At 41.2% G+C, this 23679-nt stretch overlaps 1 protein-coding gene across 3 annotated transcripts; it reads left to right on the top strand.

Moving 5' to 3' along the window:
• Window positions 1–1026: 1026 nt before the first annotated feature.
• On the top strand, window positions 1027–17422 carry akr1a1b (aldo-keto reductase family 1, member A1b (aldehyde reductase)). 3 transcript variants are annotated; one of them, XM_034216003.1, is made up of 9 exons: window positions 1027–1214; window positions 11549–11633; window positions 12230–12349; window positions 12426–12577; window positions 13743–13938; window positions 14633–14832; window positions 15917–15989; window positions 16241–16327; window positions 17153–17422. In XM_034216003.1, exons 1-9 carry the CDS (start codon window positions 1042–1044, stop codon window positions 17216–17218), a joined length of 1152 nt encoding a protein of 383 aa, XP_034071894.1. In that variant the 5' UTR covers window positions 1027–1041; the 3' UTR covers window positions 17219–17422. The 3 variants fall into 3 exon arrangements, with proteins under 3 accessions (XP_034071894.1, XP_034071897.1, XP_034071896.1); XM_034216006.1 differs by having other exon boundaries at window positions 1032–1214; window positions 11538–11633; XM_034216005.1 differs by lacking the exon at window positions 1027–1214 and adding an exon at window positions 1227–1335 and having other exon boundaries at window positions 11538–11633.
• Window positions 17423–23679: the final 6257 nt, after the last annotated feature.

The raw sequence follows: 23679 nt of genomic DNA, 5'->3' as shown, positions 1-23679 counted from the left end.
TTGTTTTTATAATCAGGCATTAATGGCACAGTCTGGCAAAAAAAAAGAAGAAGTTTACTCTCATTGAATTTGAGAGTAAATTCTGACTTTAAAACTCATGCTAAAAAATATAACATCTTATTATTATTTTTAATATATTAGATACTTTATTTATAATCTATTGTGTACCTTTTTGAAGTTGCATTATTTAAATGTTTTAGTTTTAGTCTTTACCTGCATGATCTTTTTATATGCATATAGCTTTTTTGTGCAAACCTGAGATTTAAGATTTGTATTGCCAACCACTGCTTCGTAATTGTGTGATTGTGCAGAGGTGGAACATTATTCAGATCTTGTACTTAAGTAAAAGTAGAAGTACCAGAGTGTAGGAATGATCTGTTACAAGTAAAGGTCCTGCATTCAAAATGTTACTCAAGTAAAAGTACAAAAGTATTAGCAACAAAAATACTTAAAGTACCAAAAGTAAAAGTACTTGTTCTGCAGATTGGCCCATTTCAGAAAAATATTATATGTTTTGATTATAATTATTGATCATTAAAGTGTCATCAAAGCTGGTAAAGGTACTGCTTTTAATAACACTAAAATTCAGGGTAGCTTGTGAATTTACTCCAAGTGTAACTGAAGTCTTATTTAAGTGTTGATTATATTTCACATCACTAATCCAAATCTGTAAAGTAACTAAAGGTACTGTAAAAGTACACGATTTACCTCTGAATTGTAGTGGAGTAGAAGTACTCAGTAGCATAAAATGGAACTACTCAAGTAAAGTACAAGTAGGCCTACCTCAAAATTGTACTTCGGTACAGTACTTGAGTAAATCTACTTAGTTGCACTTTACACCACTGTGATTACGTAATTGTTGTGCACATGATAAGTAAATAACTTGAACCTCATTGTGTTTTCAACCTCAGTGTTTTATCCAAATTAACTGTCAAAAGTCACTCCAAAATATTGAATTTCCAAAGGATACACTATCACAAATATTTATATCTCCAGCTCAGCAAAAACCTTTCTCTGGCATCTCTGCATAAGGTCTGGGAAATGTCTCCACCGGAAATAGAGAAATCGTCATCCTCCCGGAAAGGGAAACGTCAACAAAATGAGGTGGTGTTTTTGAACATTTGGCAGAAAACAACACTGCATATTTGTCCTGTTCAGGAGGACTACACGAAGGGCTCCTTGTTGGAAGTTGCAGTTTTTAAAACCTTGAAACGGTGAGTTCGCTAAACAGAAGATGGGGCAGCCGCTGAGCTGAACCGCTCGAGTATGCAGGTGTTTAAATGTCAGCTCCTTAAATACATGCTCCGTCCTCTATGTTTTGACACTGGCAAGCGGGTGAGTAAGTCGATAAAGTGGCTAATAAATGGCTAACATTGAAGGGCGAAAATAAACGAAAAGTCAAGTACAAGTGTCCCACAGTAATAAGCTAATGTTAGCTAGCTGTTATTTTACCACGGGCTGGAGCGGTGAACTGTGTCCGATGGGTAGTTTTTGTTTTCTAGCTAAAAACCTATGGCTAAAACATAAATGTAGCGAGCACCGAGAGGGCCCACTCTCTGGGCTCTTGTGTTATTTCTACATATTGATTTAGCAATTGTCTGCTAATCTTGTCTAGGTGACAAGGGTTGTCTTTTTTTGTACGGTTCTGATAAAGAGCTCGAGCTCAGTCAGTTCTGCGGAATGTTGCACGTGACTTTCCAGGAAATGAGCTGCAGACAGACAGACTACGTTTTGGGACAAAATGGTCCCAAAACATTAATTTTATTGTTTAAACTTCGGTTCAAAATGGGTAAGATATAGTAAACACAGACACATTACAAGGGAAGATAATGGTACAAATTACATGCATTTTGGACCAAAGAAACGGCTGCGTAAGGCACTTTTTAAAGACAGACAAATACATGTATATGGTTTTATCAATCTCATTCCATACTCGTGGACCTCTGCAAACCACACTAATGTTGGTACATTTTAATCTACATTTTCCTGAATAAGATGCTTTCCCCCTAGTCTTATACTGTATATGTGCAATGGGAAATACGTCGTTGGGAATCTTTGTCCTGCAAATGAAATATACAGGATTTACATGTAAAACATACATGGATTAGAACATGAGAAATAGAGAAAACACATAGTCTGTTGGAGCTGAATAGACTGAAGGAGACCAACATGACTTTATAGGGCATCTACCCGAATGTTGTAATAGGATAAAAGTGCAGCATAAATCAACCCAAAGCATTACAGTTTTGAATTCCAGTTTAACAGAAGAAGTGAACAGCAAAAACATGTATGTACAACACTTATTGTTTAAAACTCCTGTAAAGGTTTTTTCATGTGAAATTCTACCACTTCTACAGGATTACTACACATATTTTAATAAAACATGGGGCATAAATGTCTCCGGTTGAACAAAGGCCTAAGGACAGACATTGAATGCGCTGGTCCTTCTGGAACAAGAAACATCAGTTCATCCTGCTGAAGAAAAAGCATGAATAACTTTACATACATCTTTTCTGGATATGAGATCTCAATTTTCTTTTTTTAATAATAAAAAGCGGTTTTACTTATGGCCTTGATTTGGTTGATAAGAGTCTGTTAAAACAAATACTTCTAACATGGCCTTTTAGTGTTTTAGACTTCTGTAGCATAGAGAGGCGAAGTCCCGCCCATCTACTTCCGACCCATGGGACCTTATTTCTGAAAAATTATGCATTGAAGTCAATGGGGAGAGAGAGATTATCTTTGGATCCCGTTTGAATTGTGCCACGAATTACACATATGATGTTTGTCAATCTTAAAAAATAATTTCCTTGTCAAAAAAGTGACAGTTTGTCGTAAAACTGTTGAAATATAAGACTATGAAAAATACACAACTAGAAAGACTACAAATCCCAGAATCCCGGTCCCGCATGCTGGCTCTTATGGAACCGACTAACTCCCCTTTTGTGTATGTACAGCTCTCAACCAAGCCCCCAGGAAGTGCGCTGGACTCAGATGAAAATATTTGTGCTGGCCAAACGGCGGTACTACACTTCCGTTTGGTTGCCAGGCCCGGAAACACTTTTTCCCATTGACTTACATGGGGAAAGAATGGTCTGTAAATCGTTGGATAATTTTTTTTAAACTAAATAAACTACCCAGTATGAACACTTGTATAGCCCTTATTAAAAACATTCGTTCCTCAAGTTGTAATAATGTGCTAATAACGTTATTCTGAGAGTTATTTCCCTCTGAATTATGAACGCGCATCTAACCCACGGGACCGCGCCGCCCGGCCCGGCATGTTCATGTTACGTGTCCCGACCAATCAGAGCACACTGTGCTCACAGGAAGGGTGGGGGCTGGAGCTTTTGGAGCTACAACGAGCCGTTAAAGGCAGAGAGTGAAATTCAGTGAATACACGTAGTTTACAGAGATGCTGTTTGAGAAATCAATGTGAGTTGCGTTTATCTTTACCCATGGATGCACAATAAGAACGGACCCATATCGTCTTACTGCCATCCCACGGAGCTGTAATAATGGATATATTGCACATGTTTGCTGTAATTCATTATCATACTACATGGGCTGTATGATTAAATCTTGTACCGTAAATGTTGTATTAAATAAAGTTAATATTACTTATTATAAGTGTGTGTGTGTATATATATATATATATATATATATATATATATATATATATATACATATATACAGAGCAATAATTCTTTCATGCTAAATGAAGCTCTGTTGCTTGGATATCACTAGATCCTGTTACAGCGTAATATAAGTACATAACGATTGATGTTACATTAGCATAATGACTAGCTAGCCGCTAGCTGCTAACTGCCGCCTCGTTAATATCAAATCCATCATAATAGGCTCTGTGCACAAGATGGCGTCTATCAACTTCCGGCGGCTGGGTGTGCGGCTGAGTACTTCCGGTTTGAGTACAGAGTTTTGACAGCTTGACAGTTTGTTATGTCACACCGAGAGCAAGAATGAGCGGATTTCGGGGTAAAGAAAAGCGATTGGCCTTCCAGCGTGTAAGAAAGTCGGCACTACATTGCTGTGTGCCCCTTTGTACAAATTCGTCCCGTTATCAGAATCAGAATACCTTTAGTCCCACATACCTCATTCACACCAACGGTGTTTCGGGGCCGGTTCGGAGCTGGAGCTTGAAAAGCACCGGGTTTTCCTCTTCACACCGCAGCGGAGCAGCCTCTTAGCTCCGGAATCCGGTTCGTTTCAAGCACCAAAAAATTGTCCGGCCAGAGTAAAAGCACCACATACGTCATGCTTACGTCGAGGCGGGGGCAGGGACAGATCAACTCCTGAACAACAACAAAAAGCCAGCGTTTTATCCAGTTTGTACACAACGATGGAGAAACTTAACAAGCAGCAGTGGTCCACTGAAGAGACCAGCTACCTACTGGGAATCTGGTCTTCCGAAGAGGTACAGAGGAAGCTGGAGCACAATCGGCCATTGTTGTTGTTGTCGGTGTCAGCTGTGAGGGGTTTCCGCGCGGTTTGGCTTTATGAAGCAGGCACGCAAACTGTTACGTCATGACGCAAACGATGACGCAATTACACAGCACCAGTCGGACTCTGGGCAGTGTGAAAAGAGCCGGAGCTAAACCGAAGAACCGGTTCTGAACCTGAAAAGCTCTAGCACGGAGCTTGAACCGGAGTTGCGTTGGTGTGAATGAGGTAAAAGAGGGGAAATTTGCAGCGTTACAGCAGGAAAGAGCCACAGACAGCTTAGTGTTGAATATCTTACATGCGTTAAAAAGTACTAAGTTATAATATAATAAACAATATGCTAAAAAAGTACTAAGTTATAATATAATAAACAATATGCTAAAAAAAAGATTAAAAGTTACATAATTTAAAAAAATACAGATAAAAAACAAATCAAATCTACAAATCAAATCCTGTAGCAGTTCTTAGGATTTAGCAGCCCGGTATATATTACAGTTATTAAAGATGGCATATGTATATAAAGTAGCCTATACATAGTTTGACGGTATTTAACAGCAGCAAGTTACACAATGTTATAATCGGGAGATAAGTTTCCATTCATTTCGGCAAACCTGGGCAACAACGATTAAAAGATGTCTTGCTCCAAAACCAATTGTGTATTTCATAACAAAAAGCAGTTATACCATACTATGTTTAGGTACTAATGAATTATATCCTCAAAACAAACGCACACATAAATAACAAAGGAAAATACATAATTTAATAAATCCACAATATGATAACATTTTACCGATTAATTTACCGGTAATAAACTTTTACAAAACATAGGTTGATGTTATATCGGGGGGAAAAATACATATTTAAACATTTCAATTAGTCTCTGCATATTTAAGTAATGCTAGTTTATATAACAGATGATCAGATGTACAATATCCAGAAAGTAGATGCAAAGAATATATATAATGTGTGCATTTCCAACATATCCTCGAAAGAGTGTTAGTCGTTGAGTAGTGAGCCATTCGTTTTTTTTTCGTGGTGCGATGTCGGCTGAGAAGTCCTTGTTTGCCTCGCTGACTTTGAGGACATCTGGGTCTGGCAGCTCCCCCCGCACGGCCTAGTAACGTGTACTCCTTTGAACATGTTTATATGATAATTAGGACTTTAAGAACAATTTTACACTCAGACAACAATCACAAAGTTGTAGCAGGCTACATACAATTACTTAGGACAATAGATATTACCTTACACCGTCAGCAACTGTAAACTGCTTTGGCTTAGTGGAAATGAACACCATGTCACTCACTAGGGCTGCACGGTATTGAAAAAAACTGACATCGCGATTTCCCCCCCCCCCTGCGGTATATATTGCGTTTTTTTTAACCTGTTAAGCCCCAAAGTCCCGGCGGGTACTTTACATTTTTTTTTTCACGACACTGTGTCTCAGGGGATCTTAATATTTAAGAACCTATTAATGTGTTATTCCAGATTAACGGAAATAATCTCAGCTAATTGACGATACAAACCATTTTTACCAAAACAAAACACAAGTCTCATAAGAAGCATCTAAATGACCCCTGAGCGAAAAATGCTAACGCACTTTGCCACAGAACTCAAGATAAAAGTACCCTTATTATTACTTATCGTAGCTGCACTTACAAGATATCCGATTAAAGCTGAGGTTCCACAGATTATTTAGGTATATAATATCATCACTGAGTGATCTGAACTCGGACAGGGGAAGCAAACACAGACATCACAACACGTACCTTTACGTAGCTTCTAGGGGAGATGTCTCACCGTAGCTGTCAATCTGATCAAAAGACGTGTTCAATAGCATTAAAACGAGAAAGAAAAAACGCGGCTGAATCGGTTAATCCATAGGTTTTTAACGTCTCTGTATAAAAAAATGATTTAATTTATAATCCATAATTCCATTTTTATGTAAATATCGCAGAGCAAAAGTTAGCTGCTAATGGTATCCACCAGAGTGGCTGCTGCTTCTGGTCTTGGCTATGCGGAAGTCTCTCACACACACATTACCAAATAAGGACTGTGTGATTTCCCCTCGATTCCATTGGCTCTGACGGTCAGAAAGAGATGTCACATGTCAAAATCCAGCAAGGTGGGCCAGAGATATGGAAAATCCACCCAATTGGCCCCAAAAGAGGTTTTTTTTGGTGCTAAATCTGTCTATAAAGGTCAAATATCACTTGTTTTGCATCAATCTTGATACAGAATGATTGGTGGTTTGCTGTGCATGCAGGGGAAGTTCTACACACACCAACACATGAACAAATAAGGAGTGAGAGTGACGCGTAGCCAAAACCGGAAGCTGGCTACCATTAGCAGCTAACTTTTGTGTTCCGATTTTTACATAAAAATGGAATTATGGATTATAAACAATTGCTTCAAAGCCACAGATACATTATCAACCTATGGATCAACCGATTCAGCCGCGTTTTTTCTTTCTCGTTTTAATGCCATTGAACACGTCTTTTGATCAGATTGACAGCTACGGTGAGACGATCTCCTGTAAAAGCTCCGTAAAAGGTACGTGTTGTGATGTCTGTGTTTGCTTCCCCTGTTGCGAGATCAGATCGCTTAGATACTATACTTAAATAATCTGTGGAGTCTCAGCTTTAATCGGATATATTGTATGTGCAGTTTCGATAAGTAATAAGGGTATCTTTATTTTGAATTCTGTGCTAAAGTGCGTTAGCATTTTTTAAAAAAATGAATAAAACCGCACGTCCCTGCGGTGTGAATACCGCGCATGCGCATACCGCGGTTATCGCCATGACACGGTATATCGTTCAGCCCTATCACTCACTCTGCCTGGTTTCACACCCTATTAATTACACAAAAGAATTGTCAAATTAATTGAAAAGGTCGTTGATGCAACATACTAAATCAGCTCTTGGCACAAAGGAAATACTCATTAAACTGTGGATTGGTTGTGAACACATACTGTACTTACCTTGGTTCTTGTTAGGGTTAGGGTAATGTTGTGAATCGAGTGGCCAATGGTGGTGGTGGGGTTATGGTATGGGCAGGCGTATATTATGGACGACGAACACAGGCCACTCGATTCACAACATTACCCTAACCCTATCCCTACCCCTCACACCAGATACTGACTGGTTTTCGGACCCCCCCAATAAAGCAAAACTGCACGTTTCAGAGTGGCCTTTTATTGTGGCCAGCCTAAGGCACACCTGTGCAATAATCATGCTGTCTAATCAGCATCTTGATATGCCACACCTGTGAGGTGGGATGGATTATCTCGGCAAAGGAGAAGTGCTCACTATCACAGATTTGTTCAGATTTGTGAACAATATTTGAGAGAAATGGTTATTTTGTGTATATAGAAAATGTTTTAGATCTTTGAGTTTATCTCATGAAAAATGGGAGCAAAAACAAAAGTGTTGCGTTTATATTTTTGTTCAGTGTAGCTAGCTACCAGTTGATGTGAGCAAATGTATTGTCACTATGTAATCTGTTGCAACACGTCAGCTAGCTGGGTTTATTTGAATCCTAAATCACAGGTTACCTACTCTTGCCACATCAAAACCCCAGAACATGAACCTGATTGAGGCTTTGAACCGATTAACACTTTTTATTTTCCTCCCTACTCTGAGATCGTGAGGCTTTTCATGCTTTCTCATGGACCTGTAACAGCTAGCCCTGACGCTCACTCTCCCTGAAGGTAGTTCTTTGTTTGAAACTATGGAGAATTGGATATCATTCATATTATCCAAAAAAACGTAATAGTACATCATTAAAACTAGGGATGCACGATATTGGTTTTTTGAAACCGATACCGATACTGATAACTTCCTGCTTCTCAAGACCGATAATAAAAAAATTGTTACGCCACTAATTATTTTAACGCGATTAACGCATGTGTATTTTTTTTCCTCGGCCGCCCCGTAGTTTCAGAGCGCATCGAGTTTAAAATACCATCTACAAGCTGATGCTGACAGCCCCGCTCCTGCTGCCCGCTTGTGGCAGACCACACTTCCACGCTCACCGGCAGGCACCGACTGGCCATTTGGAGGACCGGGAGGGTGTGTGTATGTGTGGCCCGAGCGAGCGAGAGAGAGACCTTACGTGCATTGTTGTTGTTAGCATCTGGTGCTAGCTAGCTGCGCTAATTGATATAAGGAGCTGTTTAAATGAAAACAGAGGAGCGACATTTCGCCACAACTGCGCCGAGCACTTGACTTTATGCAGGAAGCCAGACAGACATTGTACGAAAAGTCAGCACACTCAGCATGGATAGTTCGCAACATGATTGCAGCGTCCAGGCAGCTCCGGTTCGAGCATATGCCTTGAGTGGCACATAGCTCCAACACCCATACCACCGACGACATGTTTGTTTACTGTCCTGGCTTCACGGCCGCACACCATTTACGTCACAGCCAGGCATGAGTTAGGGAGCGCTGGATTTGTGAAGAACTCCCCTCTTCCTAAACCACTAATACCACAGTACTGGCAAAATGGGAGGAGCCGAGTGAAAAACAAGCGCCCCTCATCCCAATCCACCCACACCGCAGTATTTTTTTCTTTTTTTGTACCCAAAAAATATATTGTATATTATGGGGGCTCAAGCGGCCGAGATGGGTTTTCTCCGCAGGGTGGCTGGTGTCTCCCTTAGGGATAAGGTGAGAAGTTCGGTGATCAGGGAGGGACTCGGAGTTGAGCCGCTCCTCCTTCGCGTCGAAAGGAGCCAGTTGAGGTGGTTCGGGCACCTAGTTAGGATGCCACCTGGGCGCCTCCCTAGGGAGGTGTTCCAGGCACGTCCAGCTGGGAAGAGACCAAGGGGTAGACCTAGGACCAGGTGGAGGGATTATATCTCTTCGCTGGCCTGGGAGCGCCTTGGGATCCCCCAGTCAGAGCTGGTTGATGTCGCCAGGGAAAAGAAAGTTTGGGGCTCTCTGCTGGAACTGCTACCCCCGCGACCCGACCACGGATAAGCGGAAGAAGATAGGATGGATGGATGGATTATGGGGGCTATTAATACTGTTATCAGGTTTATCGGGATGATGTCATAATTCCGTGCATCCCTAATTAAAACGCTTGTCAAAGTTAGCCAGTAACTACAGCTTTGTTTGTCACTTACCTTCATAATTGTCGACGTAGCTGGATATGTAGCTACATCTTGAACCCCTTTTCTCTTTTGCTCCTCGGGCTGAGCCTGCCGCTTGTACCAGCCGATGTACATCACTGATGTTAACCTTCGGTAGGTCTTGGAGACATCGAGTGTAAAATAGTACCTATATAATATCTATACGCTATCTATCGCTCTTCCCTCTACCGCTCTACTGTAGACCGGAAGTTTACAACCGCACACCCAGCCGCCGGAAGTTGATAGACGCCATCTTGTGCAACTAGCCCATAACAAATCATTACCATGCTGTCATGAACGCACGGTGCTGTTACGTGTACGCAAATTGACGTGCTTGATGTGAACGAGCATTTTGGTTAAAGTTGCGCATGCGCTATGAGCGCACATACGGGTACTTCTCAGGCATGCCGGGTAATCTGTGACGTTTCACTCTCTCAAAAGTTGGGCCATTTTATCATCATGCGCCAATGAGCAGCTCTCATAGGAATGAATGAGGCCCCGCCTCCCACGCTGTATCCAGTTCTTATTATACATCCATGCTCTCAACATGCCCAGACTTGTAGTGATTTTCACCTCGTTTAATACTTTTCGCCTCATTCTGAAAGAAAGAAGTGAAATGTCCCAACGTGACGGCCGTCTTGGTGTTGGTGCGAGACGGGAGATGTAGGTCATTGAGCGGTTTCACACAAACAAAGTGTTACTTCACAGTTTTATTTTTTTTACTTGCAAAATTATCTTTTAAATTGACAAACATCATATGTGTAATTTGTGGCACAATTCAAACGGGATCAAAAGATAATCTTTCTCTCTCCATTGACTTCAATACATGCTTTTTCCGAAATAAGGTCCCATGGAGCTCCCCCGGAAGGGGAGGGACTTCGCCACTCTATGGGAGGGAAAGTGTTTGCTCCTTGATGCCATAATGCAGTGATTTCTATCTTATGGTTTGATTAAAGTAATGTATGTTCTCTCTGTCAGCAGTGTGTTATCAGGTTACTCAGTTCAGTCTGGTGACTTTTGAGGGAAATGCAAGTCAGCAGCACTTCCCCCTCTTCCTCGGGCAGTCGGGTTGTTTTTGTTTCAGACTTATATCCTGCTCTCAATCCCTTCTCCAAATTCAGAAAGGAGTATGACTTTGGTTAATGCAGGTCATTCATGGCGACTTCAGAATGAGAGCATCTCTGAATTGTTCATCAGTATGTCATATACATAGTTTTATCAGTAAATTGAGATGGTTTTAGAGCTTTGATGAAAAGAGAGGCTGCAGCACAGGCAGTATGAGAAGAGCTTTTTGAACATTAAAGCATGGAGACATGTCACAGTATAGGCACAACATTTGAAGACATTATAATTATATAAGCCCTTTAAACATAGCAGTCTGTCGTATTGGAGAAAATGTAATTACCAACTGATGTGGATATTTCCTTTGCCAATATCGGTGTTGTGCCTATTTCATTGTGCATTCCTAGTCAGATGGTGTTTAGAAATCTTTATTTTTTTATTCTAGTGATGTTTTTGTTGTATAGACAGTTATTCCCTTTACCAAATCATTTGTAATTTGGCAGCCTCTGGTAGCTTGTTGTATTTATCTCTTACAGATTGTGGAACAGTGAAAACCTCCAGTGTCAGTGGAATGGCTTCAGAAAGCTAATACGATATGTATTTAATCGTTTATTTAGCAGGGACCATGCACAGTAATACTTAAAACATTCAAATGTGTCAAGCGTAACAGTGCTAGATTTAGCTTTGAGCTCATTTCTATCCGCAGTCCCTCTCATAAAACATTACAGAAAGAAGATTACATTTTACAAACATAGCAAAAGCAAAATACATGATATGCAAAAAGAGCAAGAGCAGCATACACAAGTATTTCTGTTACTGCAGCTTTAAAGCCCTGAGTACGCCGAGCAGCTCCCCTCACCGACTGATTCCTCTCTGTCCCTCCAAGGTGCTTCTCAGAGGCATGAATGACTTTGCAGTTCTCAACACGGGGCGGAAGATGCCCCTGATCGGACTGGGAACATGGAAGAGTGAGCCAGGAAAGGTAGAGGCGGCACTTTTATAACTTGTTTAATAGGATTTCTCTCTTCCAGATGACTTTCATATAACAGCTGCCCTTTGGTAGTTAGAGTCATTTAACTGTCAGAAGCCAATCCCTTTAAAACAATTCAGCAATAGTATCCTATTCAAATGAATACGCCACTGCCTATATTGTAATTATATATTGTGCACATTTCCAACCTCTTATCTTTTATATAAATATGTGTATTCAATTTGATGGTTCTTTATCATTTATTGGATATTTACTTTGTACACTGTAGTGTCCACTGTACTCTACCTGCTACACACCTAGGGATTCTATTTTGGAAGGTGAAAACAAAAGAGTAGTAGATATAATATGCGCTGCCATTGTCATGGTGGAAAGAACTAATAAAGTTGCCGTTTATTTTTTGCTGTTTAAAATGTGTATTCATGACTACAATTGTAATAAATAATATGCATTAGGTGCTTATTGACAAGATCACCATATGAACTTTATAAGATAAGTCAGTTTTGCACATTCTGCTGCCCCTAGTGGCCAACAATAAAACATGTGATAGCATTTCCCAACCAACAGCGCTCCCTTTTTCCACCACACAGGTGAAACAGGCAGTTACCTGGGCATTGGACGCTGGGTACCGCCACATCGACTGTGCATCCATCTATGGCAACGAGGAGGAGATCGGAGAAGCCTTACAGGAGACGTTCAGCCCCGGCAAGGTAAAACAGCTTCACCAAAACTGCATTAAAGTCAAACTAAATCAAACAATATCCTAACATGTTATCCGTGCATAAGGCCCTGAGAAGAGAGGACGTGTTCATCACATCCAAGCTGTGGAACACCCGGCATCACCAGGAGGACGTGGAGCCGGCCCTCCTGAAGACCCTGAAGGATCTGAAGCTGGAGTACCTGGACCTCTACCTCATCCACTGGCCCAACGCCTTCCAGTGAGCGCCCTCTCCTCCAAGGTCCAATGCTGACAGGATTACCTCGTTATCCTCAGGAAACCACCTTGTGTTCCTGACATAACGAGATCATTATCTTCCCATATCAAGCCCAGGGTTCATGGGTTTTGAAAATATTTTTCTTTGACAATAGCTAGACTCCTTTTATTGAGGAAATAAATGAAAAGCAAAAATATAGTTGTACTTATGTTCTACTTCAGGCTGTCCTCTACGGAAGCACTGAGGGGATTGAGGGAAAGGAAATTCTGATGATCCATTTTCAATTCAATCAGTGAACTCCCCTGTGTTTATTACTTTGATATGAAAAAAACCTTTCTGCAAGAGTGTTTTCTTTTTTTCCAATTTCTATAATGTATTTTTCATCTGCTTTTGAAAAAGGTTTGTGTGAATTGTTGCTGTTGTTGTATTATTCATTTCCGCCACAAGAGGGCACCAACACCACATGTTCTTAATACAAATGAATGCACTTCTTGCTTGGTGAGTTTTAACAAGGTACATATTGTTAGCAAGTAAATCATTCAAGTAATGGATCAAGACAAGCAGTGATTCATTTAAATGAAATGACTCCGGTCAGCTATGGTTTATCAGATGTCATGGCAAACTAAGGGAAGGGTCTTAAAGTAAAACATGAAACTGGAAGAGAAAATCCACTGTCTTACAGTGCGTCCACACGGCAGCGTCACGTGCTTCAACGGAGACGCACCCCATTGACTTTGAAAGGGGTGACGTCACGCTTTGCCGAACTGCATTGTGGTTCCATCGCGTCGCTTTGCCTCCGTTGCTCGCGCTGAAAGTTGAGAAAAGTTCAACTTTTCAAGCGTCGACGGAAGCGCCAGCCAATCAGATCCTATTCCAGTACAAGCTCTAGCCAATCAAACCGCGTGCTTGTGTGTCCGGGGCGGGAGATTAATGTGATCGGTTGATGGTCACACGCCCACCGGCAAGCTTCAACACGACGGAACCGTGTGGACGTACCGTTAGTGTACATGAGTGGCATGATTATGGGGTAGTGGTGCCCAAATGATTATAACAACAAACACAATACATTCACCTGTAATCACCAAAACAAGGCGTACACCTTTTTCACCCACTCTTTCACCGTTTAAAAAAATCTCTTTATTTTTGGCTCCCACTCTGTATCTCCCAGACGAGGAGATGCTCCTTTCCCCAAGAAGGAGGACGGCACCATGCTGTATGACGACATCGACTACAAGCTGACGTGGGCGGCCATGGAGAAGCTGGTGGAGAAGGGCCTGGTCCGATCCATCGGCCTGTCCAACTTCAACAGCCGGCAGATAGACGACGTCCTGTCCGTGGCCAGCATCAAGCCCACCGTGCTGCAGGTACAGGGAGTGTGTGAGGATCAGAACTTTATTCGACTGAAAGTCAGTGGTTGAATGTGAACACTTATGGCCCGTCCACACAGCGGCGTGCGTTGAAGCTTCCAACGCTTCTGCCCATTCACTTTGAATGGGGTGACGTCACTTTTAGCCGAACTGCATTTTGGGAAGCGACGTGGAGCGTTGCTGGCGTTGCTGGCGTCAAAAGTTGAGCAATGTTCAACTTTTGACGCCTCGATGGAGGCGTCAGCCAATGAAATCCCGTTTATGCAAATCTGCCAGTACAAGCGCTAGCCAATCAAACCGCGTGTATGCTGGGAGAGACTACGCAGGTCATTTCCTCATATTCAAAAAAATGGAGGGAAAATTCATTGTAGCGGTAGTGAATCACCTGGTGCTGTATGATCAGTCTCTGTTGATATACCAGGATACAAACCGGAGGAGCGAGGCATGGAGGGAGGTGGCAGAGACAGTGGGTGAAACTGGTAGGTTTTCGCCTGTTTGGGGATTTTATATCCAGTTTACTTCGTTTTAACATTGCTATTGCTTTGTATGTCGGGGGCGGGAGATTCATGTGATTGGTTGTTGGTCGCGTTGCTTGCAAAAAATCCCCAAGCTTCAGATACGCCCACCTCCAAGCGTCAACGCACGCTGCTGTGTGGACGCTCCGTTACACGTATCTGTGTGTGTTGTGCAGGTGGAGGGCCACCCCTACCTGGCCCAGGTGGAGCTGCTGGCCCACTGTCGGGACCGGGGCCTGGTGATGACGGCCTACAGCCCGCTGGGCTCTCCGGACCGGGCCTGGAAGGATCCAAGTGAGCCGGTTCTGCTTCAGGAGCCGGTGCTGGCCTCCCTCGCAGAGAAGTACAAGAAGTCCCCCGCTCAGATTATCCTCAGGTGATCTCTCTCTGCTGATTACATTGCAGCTCAATAAGCAAGTGTACATGACACATTTTTTACAGAGGCTATGTTAAAGATTAGATTTATTTAAATCTTAAAGTCCTTCATTTTTAGATTTGATTCGATTATATTAGATGTGATTTATTGATTCCAATTTTGGAAATAGTTGTAGTCTTAGCAGCATGCCTAATAAGGATTGCACATGAATTCAATTAACAAATAAACGTAGACAGTAAATATACACATATCAACAGTGGAATACATCTCTATTAAACATAACATGATCTGAATTAGTTAGTGTACACTATAATGACCAAATGACTACTAACATAGGATACTACTTACAATATACTAGTGTGCAAAGTCATTTCAGTTTTGAAATATATTTAAATGCAACGAGGTACAGTGTGACAACAAAATAAGCAAATAAGTAAATGAAAGTTATTAAAGGTCAAAGAAATGAAATAATTTGAGATCTTAAAATGGTCTAAGAAAATTCAAATGTATAAAAGGTTTTCAAATATTGTTGGCATGCGCCCAACAGCTTACTTAAGAACCTAATGTACACATTAATACATCGATATCAGGCGGTTTAAAGGGTTAGGGTTAGCCTAACCCTTTTTTATTGTTAAACTGATAGTATTTAGCATTTAAGTCCTAAAGTTGTTATTAGAGGCAACCACAGTAAAGGGAACATGGCTGTTGCAGGACAGCTGAATATTAAAAGTAGTGATTTGGGGCAACAAGTTGCATACACAACATTTACATTTAAAGTGAAATCAAGAGACATTTAAGAAAGTTTAAATTAGGCAAGTTTTCAAATGGTCCCTTTTTTGTAGTCACTATTGCAAGTTATATCAATTTAGACATTTCCAGATGTTTTTTCTACTGCATTATTTGAACAATTGACACTATAAATCCAAACTGTACAGTACAGGAATATGAGTATAACGTTTAGGCCAAATGTACATGATGTAACTACGTCAATACTGCACCGTTTTAGATGCTCTTGCAGTGTATGAAGTGCACTTTGCCCACTTAAGTGTAAGTACATTTGAACAGAAGTCTGTTTTACATGCAGGTGGCAGACACAACGAGGAGTGGTGACAATCCCTAAGAGTGTGACGGAGTCCCGGATCAAAGAGAACATTCAGGTGGAGTAACATCTCACTCACAGCTGTTCGAAACATGAGGCTATTATTTTACACATGGCCTTCTTGCTGAGATTCTCTGAATTTAAGATTTAGGCTACGTTTTTGCCCTTAAGTAGCTAAAAGCTCATTTAACTGAAAAAGCTGTGCATGTGTGTATGGCATTTAATGTGCAATGGTAGCTTAGAATAGCAAAGCAACTCGTGTGGGATGGTTGGTGTTGATAAAGTGTCTTTCTTTTTTTATGTTGTCAGGTGTTTGAGTTCACGCTGGAAGTGGAGGAAATGAAAAATATCACAGCCCTGAACAAAGGCTGGCGCTACATTGTACCAATGATCCAAGTAAGTGGCTTTATGTACTGCATGGTTAGTTTTTAGAAAGTTCAAGTCCAACACAAATACATCCCTTATGTTACATGTAAAGCAGAAAAGGGGGAAATCATCACAATACAGTGCAGGTCAATATGAAGCAGGACGGTTTCTTCCTCCAGAGTATCACTAGTATTAGAATGACTTTATAAAATAATGAACACATCACATTTCTCGTCAAGCAAACATAATACTAGACAAACCAGGATATTTGAATGAAGGTTCGTTAAATTCCTAAAGGTTCTGCTGCTGCTCAAAGCTAGAATCCGGCAACATTAAGGTCCAGGCCTTTTAAAGATGACAACATTATCATAGCTACAAAAGAATGAACTCACTCTTACTCTACTCTGAAGCTTATAATAATGGAAATTAACTCATTGATAGTATGAGCCCAAAGGGACAAAGAGTAATAAGTGATGTTACTTTAATATTAACTATAATTCTTCAATGAGTAATTAGGACTTTTATTGGACTACAGTTATAGAACCCTTCTTACCCTGGAGATAATATGTGTATCACGGTCCTGGTAAATCTAAAAATCATTTAAATACTGGTACGATCTCCTTCTGACGAATCAAATCTCATTTAGATTGTCGGGATATAAGCATTAGATATATAAGTTTAAGCCCTCAAAGTCTTGCAGTGGAGTAGCTCTTCTCAAGCTGTTTGGTAAAAAGCAATATCTGTACACACATGTCTGTAACGATCAAACTCTGGACTGGGTTTGAAAACTACCAGGATGAACGTATGAATGTCACTGTACGAGAGGGAAATGTCTGTTTGTTTCTGATGTTGCAGGTGGAAGAGAAGCGTGTTCCCCGGGATGCAGGACATCCTCACTACCCCTTCAACGACCCCTACTGAACACCCCCACTGCAACCTGAATCTGTGCCTTCTACACCCACACCACCCCCCACATCACTACTGAATGTTCCTGCAGTTTGTCTTTAGATCATGTCACATCCTGCTCCATCATTACAACATTTCAAGTTATCGTCAGTGATGAGTTCTGGAGAATCTGGTATGACTGTGTACGTGTTATTTTTAAATAAACATTTTGTTACTTCACTTCCAGGCTTCTTTATTTAACCAGTGGATTATTTATCAATGTGAGGAATTGTTCCACAGGTTTTGTTTTGTGTCAATCTAAATCTAGAATGAATAATACTAAACAAGTACATTTAATTTAGGATACTGTCTTGTTCCTCAATGCCATGTGAACCAGTGGCGAACCGTCCACTCAGATAAAACAAACAAAAAATAGATTTAATTATATAAATACAATGTAATAGAATGTATATAAAATGAATAAATGAGAATCGTATCTGTGTTGTTCTGTAATTAGTGTTACGTTGATTTGTTTGTCCTTCTCGGACCATGCACTACGCATTTCAGTGGTTTTGTGTTAGAAAAGAAAGAAACCAATCAGATCTTGTTCTGGGTCTCTGGGTAGAATATCCTTCAACAAGGTATTCTACATCCTTGATCGAATGCCCTGGCCGTTGCACTGAATGAGAGCGTACGTTTGGACTGACAGTTTGATCAACCAATCATATATTGATTTGTAGCCAATGGGCGTATTCTTTCAGAGTTTCCCTCGGTTCCAGGGTATTCTAGAACAGTGGTTCTCAACTGGTCAGGCCTCGGGACCCACTTTTTACTTGGTCAATACATCGCAACCCAACAGTTTGAAGCACTCAAATCTATTCAACAAAAAAATCGCGCTGTAATATATACGCTTTTCAGCATACAATATTAATTAAAGTGAAGTACAGTGCATGTATCCCTTATATCCCTTCACAGAACTAAAGTATGCTTTTAAAAAAGGTTTAATGAGATGATGGAATCAAAGCTGAACTATATAAAAAGTAGTGCTGGGGGGAAACGATTATTTTGAAAACGATTAATCGGGCGATTATTTGATCGATTAGTCGACTAATCTAACGATTATTGTTCTGTTGTTCAATTCATAAAAAACGTAATGTAAAAAAAATTTTTTTTCACGATACTGTGTCTCAGGGGATCTTAATATTTAAGAACCTATTAATGTGTTATACCAGATTAACGGAAATAATCTCAGCTAATTGACGATACAAACCATGTTTACCAAAACAAAACACAAGTCTCATAAGAAGCATCTAAATGACCCCTGAGCGAAAAATGCTAACGGACATTGGCACAGAACTCAAGATAAAAAGTACCCTTATTACTTATCGTAGCTGCACATACAATATATCCGATTAAAGCTGAGACTCCACAGATTATGTAGGTATATAGTATCATCACTGAGTGATCCGGACTCGCGACAGGGGAAGCAAATACAGTCATCACAACACGTACCTTCACAGAGCTTCTAGGGAGATCGTCTCACCACTGTAGCTGTCAATCTGATCAAAAGACGTGTTCAATGGCATTAAAATGAGAAAAAACGCGCCTGAATCGGTTAATCCATAGGTTTTTAACGACTATGTATAAAAAAATGATTGAATTTATAATCCATAATTCCATTTTATGTAAAAAATCGGAGAGCAAATGCTAGCTGCTAATGGTAGCCACCACAGCTAGCTGCTGCTTCTGCTAGGCTATGCAGCAGTCTCAGTGAGATATAAATATATAAATATCTTTGCGTTTTGGACTAACTTTAAAATATTCCCATGCTTTTGAAGACCTAGGGCGAGATGTTTTCGTTTGGGGGCTTCGTGCGCAATCCTGTGAGGAGGAGGTGGTAGCCGTTTCAGTCTCCATTGTGTTTGAAGTGCGATTGCGAACTGCTTGTTGCTTTGGGTGACCCACGTGTGTGTAGCGACGCGTCGACGCGGAAATATGTCGTCGACGATATTTTGAAGTCGACGCGTCGCTACAGCACTAATAAAAAGGCACACATGATGAAAACCCAGCAGGGGGGTCTGGGGGGATTCTCCCCCAGGAGATTTTTAGAAATACTAACAAACTATGCATTCTGGTACACTGAGAAGGAAATAAATAAATCTATTTCTACCCGACATATTAATAATATTTTATGCCATTGTTTGTTTTTCACTTTGTTCTGACATCTTGCTGCGAGAAGAGTAAAGAGGAGTTAGTCTGTGTGACTTACTTTAAATTGTGGGTAAGGGTAGATAGCTCCCATTGTTCTGTGACCTGTCAGTCATCAGACCGGGGGTCATATTTTATTATGTGTTCATTGTTATCTGAAGTTGTAACCATGGAGGTATAAAGAAGAGTTCTACCGCAAAGTTATTCTCCGTGGGCACTTCCGGCAACAATCTTGATTCTGATTGGCCAGAAGACTAGAAAAAACATCAGCAAAGATATTTTATTGAGAAGATGATCACTTTGTTTTCAAAACCGTTTATGGTCTCTGGTACTTCCAGTCCAACGCCGACTGCATGCACAGCGTTAGAAAATCGGGCCTTCAAAAATAAAAGTTTGACTTTTCCCCCCAAAAAAAAAAAAAAAATTCCCAATTTTTTTTCTTCACTCACATCCGCGACCCACTCGAAACGGGTCCGCGACCCACTTTTGGGTCGCGACCCACCAGTTGAGAACCACTGCTCTAGAAGGCCCGCTAGTTAACTGGCTCGAGACAGAGGATCTAGATGAATGCGACGAAGCAATTAATGCCGTTTTATTGTTTTTAACGTTGAAATGACAAGTGCACAGGGTCGGCATCATGGGGGGTCATTTGCGGGCCATGCCCCCCCAAATGAGTCACTGTGCCCCCCCAACGCAGGGTGGGCAAGCCTTGCCACTTTGCCGTTTTAAAAAAAAAAAAATCATATAAGTGAAAACGTTTCCACTAAAGGTTTTTTGTGTGAAATACATCAGAAATAAAGAATACAAATATAAAACACAGCCTGAGGTGTGCTCACTGCTGCTCTCTGATTGGTGTGTTGCTTGACCAATGACCCCCGACCTTTGTTTTGTTATCATTACGTGGCTGTGTGTTTAGATGAAAGCCGGTGGCAATCTGTTCATCTGTTACACTGATTATACAGTAAAGCCATCGAAAATAATATGATATACAGTACAGTACAAGTAGCCTACTTTTGGGTCTCTGTGTTTCATTCAAGCTCGGCTCTGTGTGTGTGTGGCACGATCGCATTTTGTGAGTGCGCGAGCGGTAACGTGGAATGTTGTTGTTAGCATCTGGTTAGCTAGCTATGCTAACGGATATAAAGAGCTGTTTCTACACCAAGGTGGAGGAGAGTCCTCTCCTGTCAGACTGAGAGGATCGTATAACCTCAGCTCAGTGAGGTAAGGACTCTCAGTGTTTGGATAGTTCACGTTAGTGTAAGTTATCTCAGTGGGTCTCAAACGGTTTGGTCACCATTTATGTAAACAAGTATTTGCAAGGAACACATTTATATGATCATTAGCCTATAGTTATTAAAAAAAATAAGAGAATAAATGAAAAACGGGTATGAAATACTATAGGACAGTAACACAAGAATACAGTTTAAAAGGGGAGTGATTAGTAAAATATCCCTAAAGAAAAAGTAAATCTGTGTACAGTTCTGTTTCATATGGATGCTGAGAGATGTAGGCTATCCATAGATCTCTTAATTTTGCTCTCAAAGTGCACCAGATTGATGCATTTAACTTCAATATTTTAAAAATAATCTTCCCGGGGGAGCATGCCCCCAGACCCTCCTAGAGGAGGTTAGGTCCACCCCCACCTAAAACATGTTCACATGGATAGGATACTAAATACATTTACACACTTTTTATATGGTGGCCAGCTATGTCCATATGTTTTTGTGGTCGTGCCACAACCGTGCATGTATGCACAAGTCATAGGTGCACTATAAAATAGCACTACACTCCTGCAATGTGTGTGAAAGACAATAGACTTTACAGCATGTTTTTTGAAATTGAAGTTGCGTTGGTGTTTGTGTGTTGGTTGTTGACGGCAGTGTGTTCCCCCCCTTGGTAAATGATTGCCCCCCCATTCGATTTGTTCTAGAGCCGACCCTGCAAGTGCAACAGGTGAAGATTAAGTTGTTGCGGAATTGTTGTGAGTACCCTTTTCAAGACGACAATTCAGTGAAAAGACGGACATTATAACGCCGGGGGGCGGCGGGGTGTGTGTGTGTGTGTCTACAGGCCCTGACACACCAAGCAGTCACCAGAGGACTCGCCGACGTCGGCTGTTGCCTGGCCGTGTTCTCCTGCGTCTTGGCCATGTGTCGCACGGGAACACACCGCAAAGACTTCAGTGCGTGAGTGGCAATAACTCTCCTTACCAGCAGGCGGCGGTAGTGTGTATTCGTCATTAAAAATAGGCAACAACCGGAAGACAGAGAAGAAGAACAGACTGCGTGATATAAACAACAACAAATAGCGTGTGCAAACTGCAGCCTGGTTATGATCCACTGCTGTCTGCCAGTCCTTTGTGCTCCACAACTACCCGAAGGGGCAAGTCTCCTGTACCGGGTGTAGTGGGTTCGCAGAGAATCCCACTTCTTCCTCAGCTCTTTCTCTGAAGCACACAAATAAACGATGTAAGCATTGTGGCTAGTTAGCATGTCCAATTCATATCTATATGCAGTGCCAAACTGCACAGCTAGCAACAAGATAACAACAAAACACAAGGTTGAAATAACAAATGACATTTCACGTTAACGTCACTGTACGCTGGCAAACAATAAAAAGCCAACAGTATCTGCTAAAGAGCTCAATTGATGAAAAAGATAATCTTACCCGAGAAACCAAGTTGCGTTTCAATCTCTCGCCAGAGTCCGGTTTTCACTACTCGGTTCGAGTACCCTTTCTCTGTGATGTCGTACAGAGCTGGCCTCTCCTAGATCAATGTGATGAGCAGGTCTTCGTTTGCGTCATTCCAGATCGCCATGATGAGATGAAAATGAATATCAGTCTGTATGTGCCTTCTTAAATCGTTTGTTTACGTCCCTCTTCCGTTTCGCTTCTCATGAACTGATTCGCTAGCTGAACAGCCAATCAGAGTGATTGTTTGGTCCGACTGCCAGACCCGATGTAAGTGCCAGTCTGCAGTCGGGTCTGGCAGTCCAAATAAGGCGTGTCACGGTCGACGGTGCGGGACACACCAAATTGAGTTTGGGCGACAGGACACGCTTCGTCTCCCGACTTACGAAAACAGCCGAAATCGGCCTGGTGTGTCAGGGCCTTACCAGTGGCGAGCCGTGACTTTTATACCTAGGCCCTCTGACCCCCCCTTTCCCTCGAAAAAAAAGAAGAGATATTACGTCTCAACGTAGACTTCAGCGGAATATCAAAACAGTGGTCCGGGGTGCAAAACGCATCAATGACAGCGACCCTCTACCACACAAAACAACACCATTTATATAAACACCTATCATGACAAGGCACCCACAGCCAAGTAACAATTACAAATGAATTAAGTCGGCACGGCGGCCCGCATTGAAAATGATTTAGGCCTACCTTTGATGATCAAATCACTGAAACACAAAGTCCATCCTCCTGTCCTTTTGGATGAAGCACTTGCGGGTCATTCAGCTGATCCTTTGCCACTCCAGTTTATCATTGTAACTCAATCTTGAAAATGACTCGGTTAATAATTTCACAACGATGTCATCACTATCACTGAAGTAAGCCATCATGAACGAATTTATGCTAATCATAAATCTTATCTATCGATTAGATTTATGATTCAAAAATAATAAAAGTAGGGTAGACATGTGGATATTATCCGGCTGAACACAACGTGCATTTATCTAACAGGTTCGTTTTCCACAGACCTTATTTCGAGCTATTTTCCAAAATCCTATGGAGAAATCCCATTGCTTTCTGTCGAGGGAATCCGAGCGAAGCTTACTTCCGGGTTTTAGGACGCGTCACTGCACCACTTGCATAGACCATTATACATCCTACATACTTATTATACATCCATGCATAGACCTCACAGCGGGCGGAACCTGTCATAAAGTCCGCGAAAATAAAGCCCGCCCATTTCGAGGGAAGATATGATTGGTCAATTGTACTGTCATTTGACATTACTCTCTCATTGAGTTACTATAGCGGGCCCTCTGTGAATGTAGAGGGACCAACAAGCTCTCCCGTCTTCACATAACTCGCAGAGACGGCATTTAACCCTTCACATTCCAACAGAAACTGAACAGGCAGATTCGAAGGATTTATTTTTTTGGAAATATTATTTTAAATACAATTAAATCAAGTTATTTTGGTAAAACTAATGAAAAATGTAACAACAAAAAAATAATATTTTAAAAAAAAATGTTTTTTTTTTGTAATGTTTTCAAAAATTATTTTTTAGAATATCTTATGCCCTCACAGAGGGCCTAGAGGGCCCTGACGGCTCGCCA

Source organism: Gymnodraco acuticeps, unplaced genomic scaffold, assembly GCF_902827175.1.
Source record: "Gymnodraco acuticeps unplaced genomic scaffold, fGymAcu1.1, whole genome shotgun sequence".
NCBI classification, from domain to species: domain Eukaryota; kingdom Metazoa; phylum Chordata; class Actinopteri; order Perciformes; family Bathydraconidae; genus Gymnodraco; species Gymnodraco acuticeps.
Note: the sequence above shows the minus strand (reverse complement) of the source record. Positions and strands in the feature narration are given on the sequence as shown.

Bases quoted from the DNA above. Each gene is read 5' to 3' on its own strand.
- akr1a1b (XM_034216003.1), top strand. From the start codon at position 1,042: ATGTCTCCACCGGAAATAGAGAAATCGTCATCCTCCCGGAAAGGGAAA. The intron at 1,215-11,548 runs GTGAGTTCGCTA...GGTGCTTCTCAG, and splicing joins GTTTTTAAAACCTTGAAACG to AGGCATGAATGACTTTGCAG. The intron at 12,350-12,425 runs GTAAAACAGCTT...TCCGTGCATAAG, and splicing joins AGACGTTCAGCCCCGGCAAG to GCCCTGAGAAGAGAGGACGT.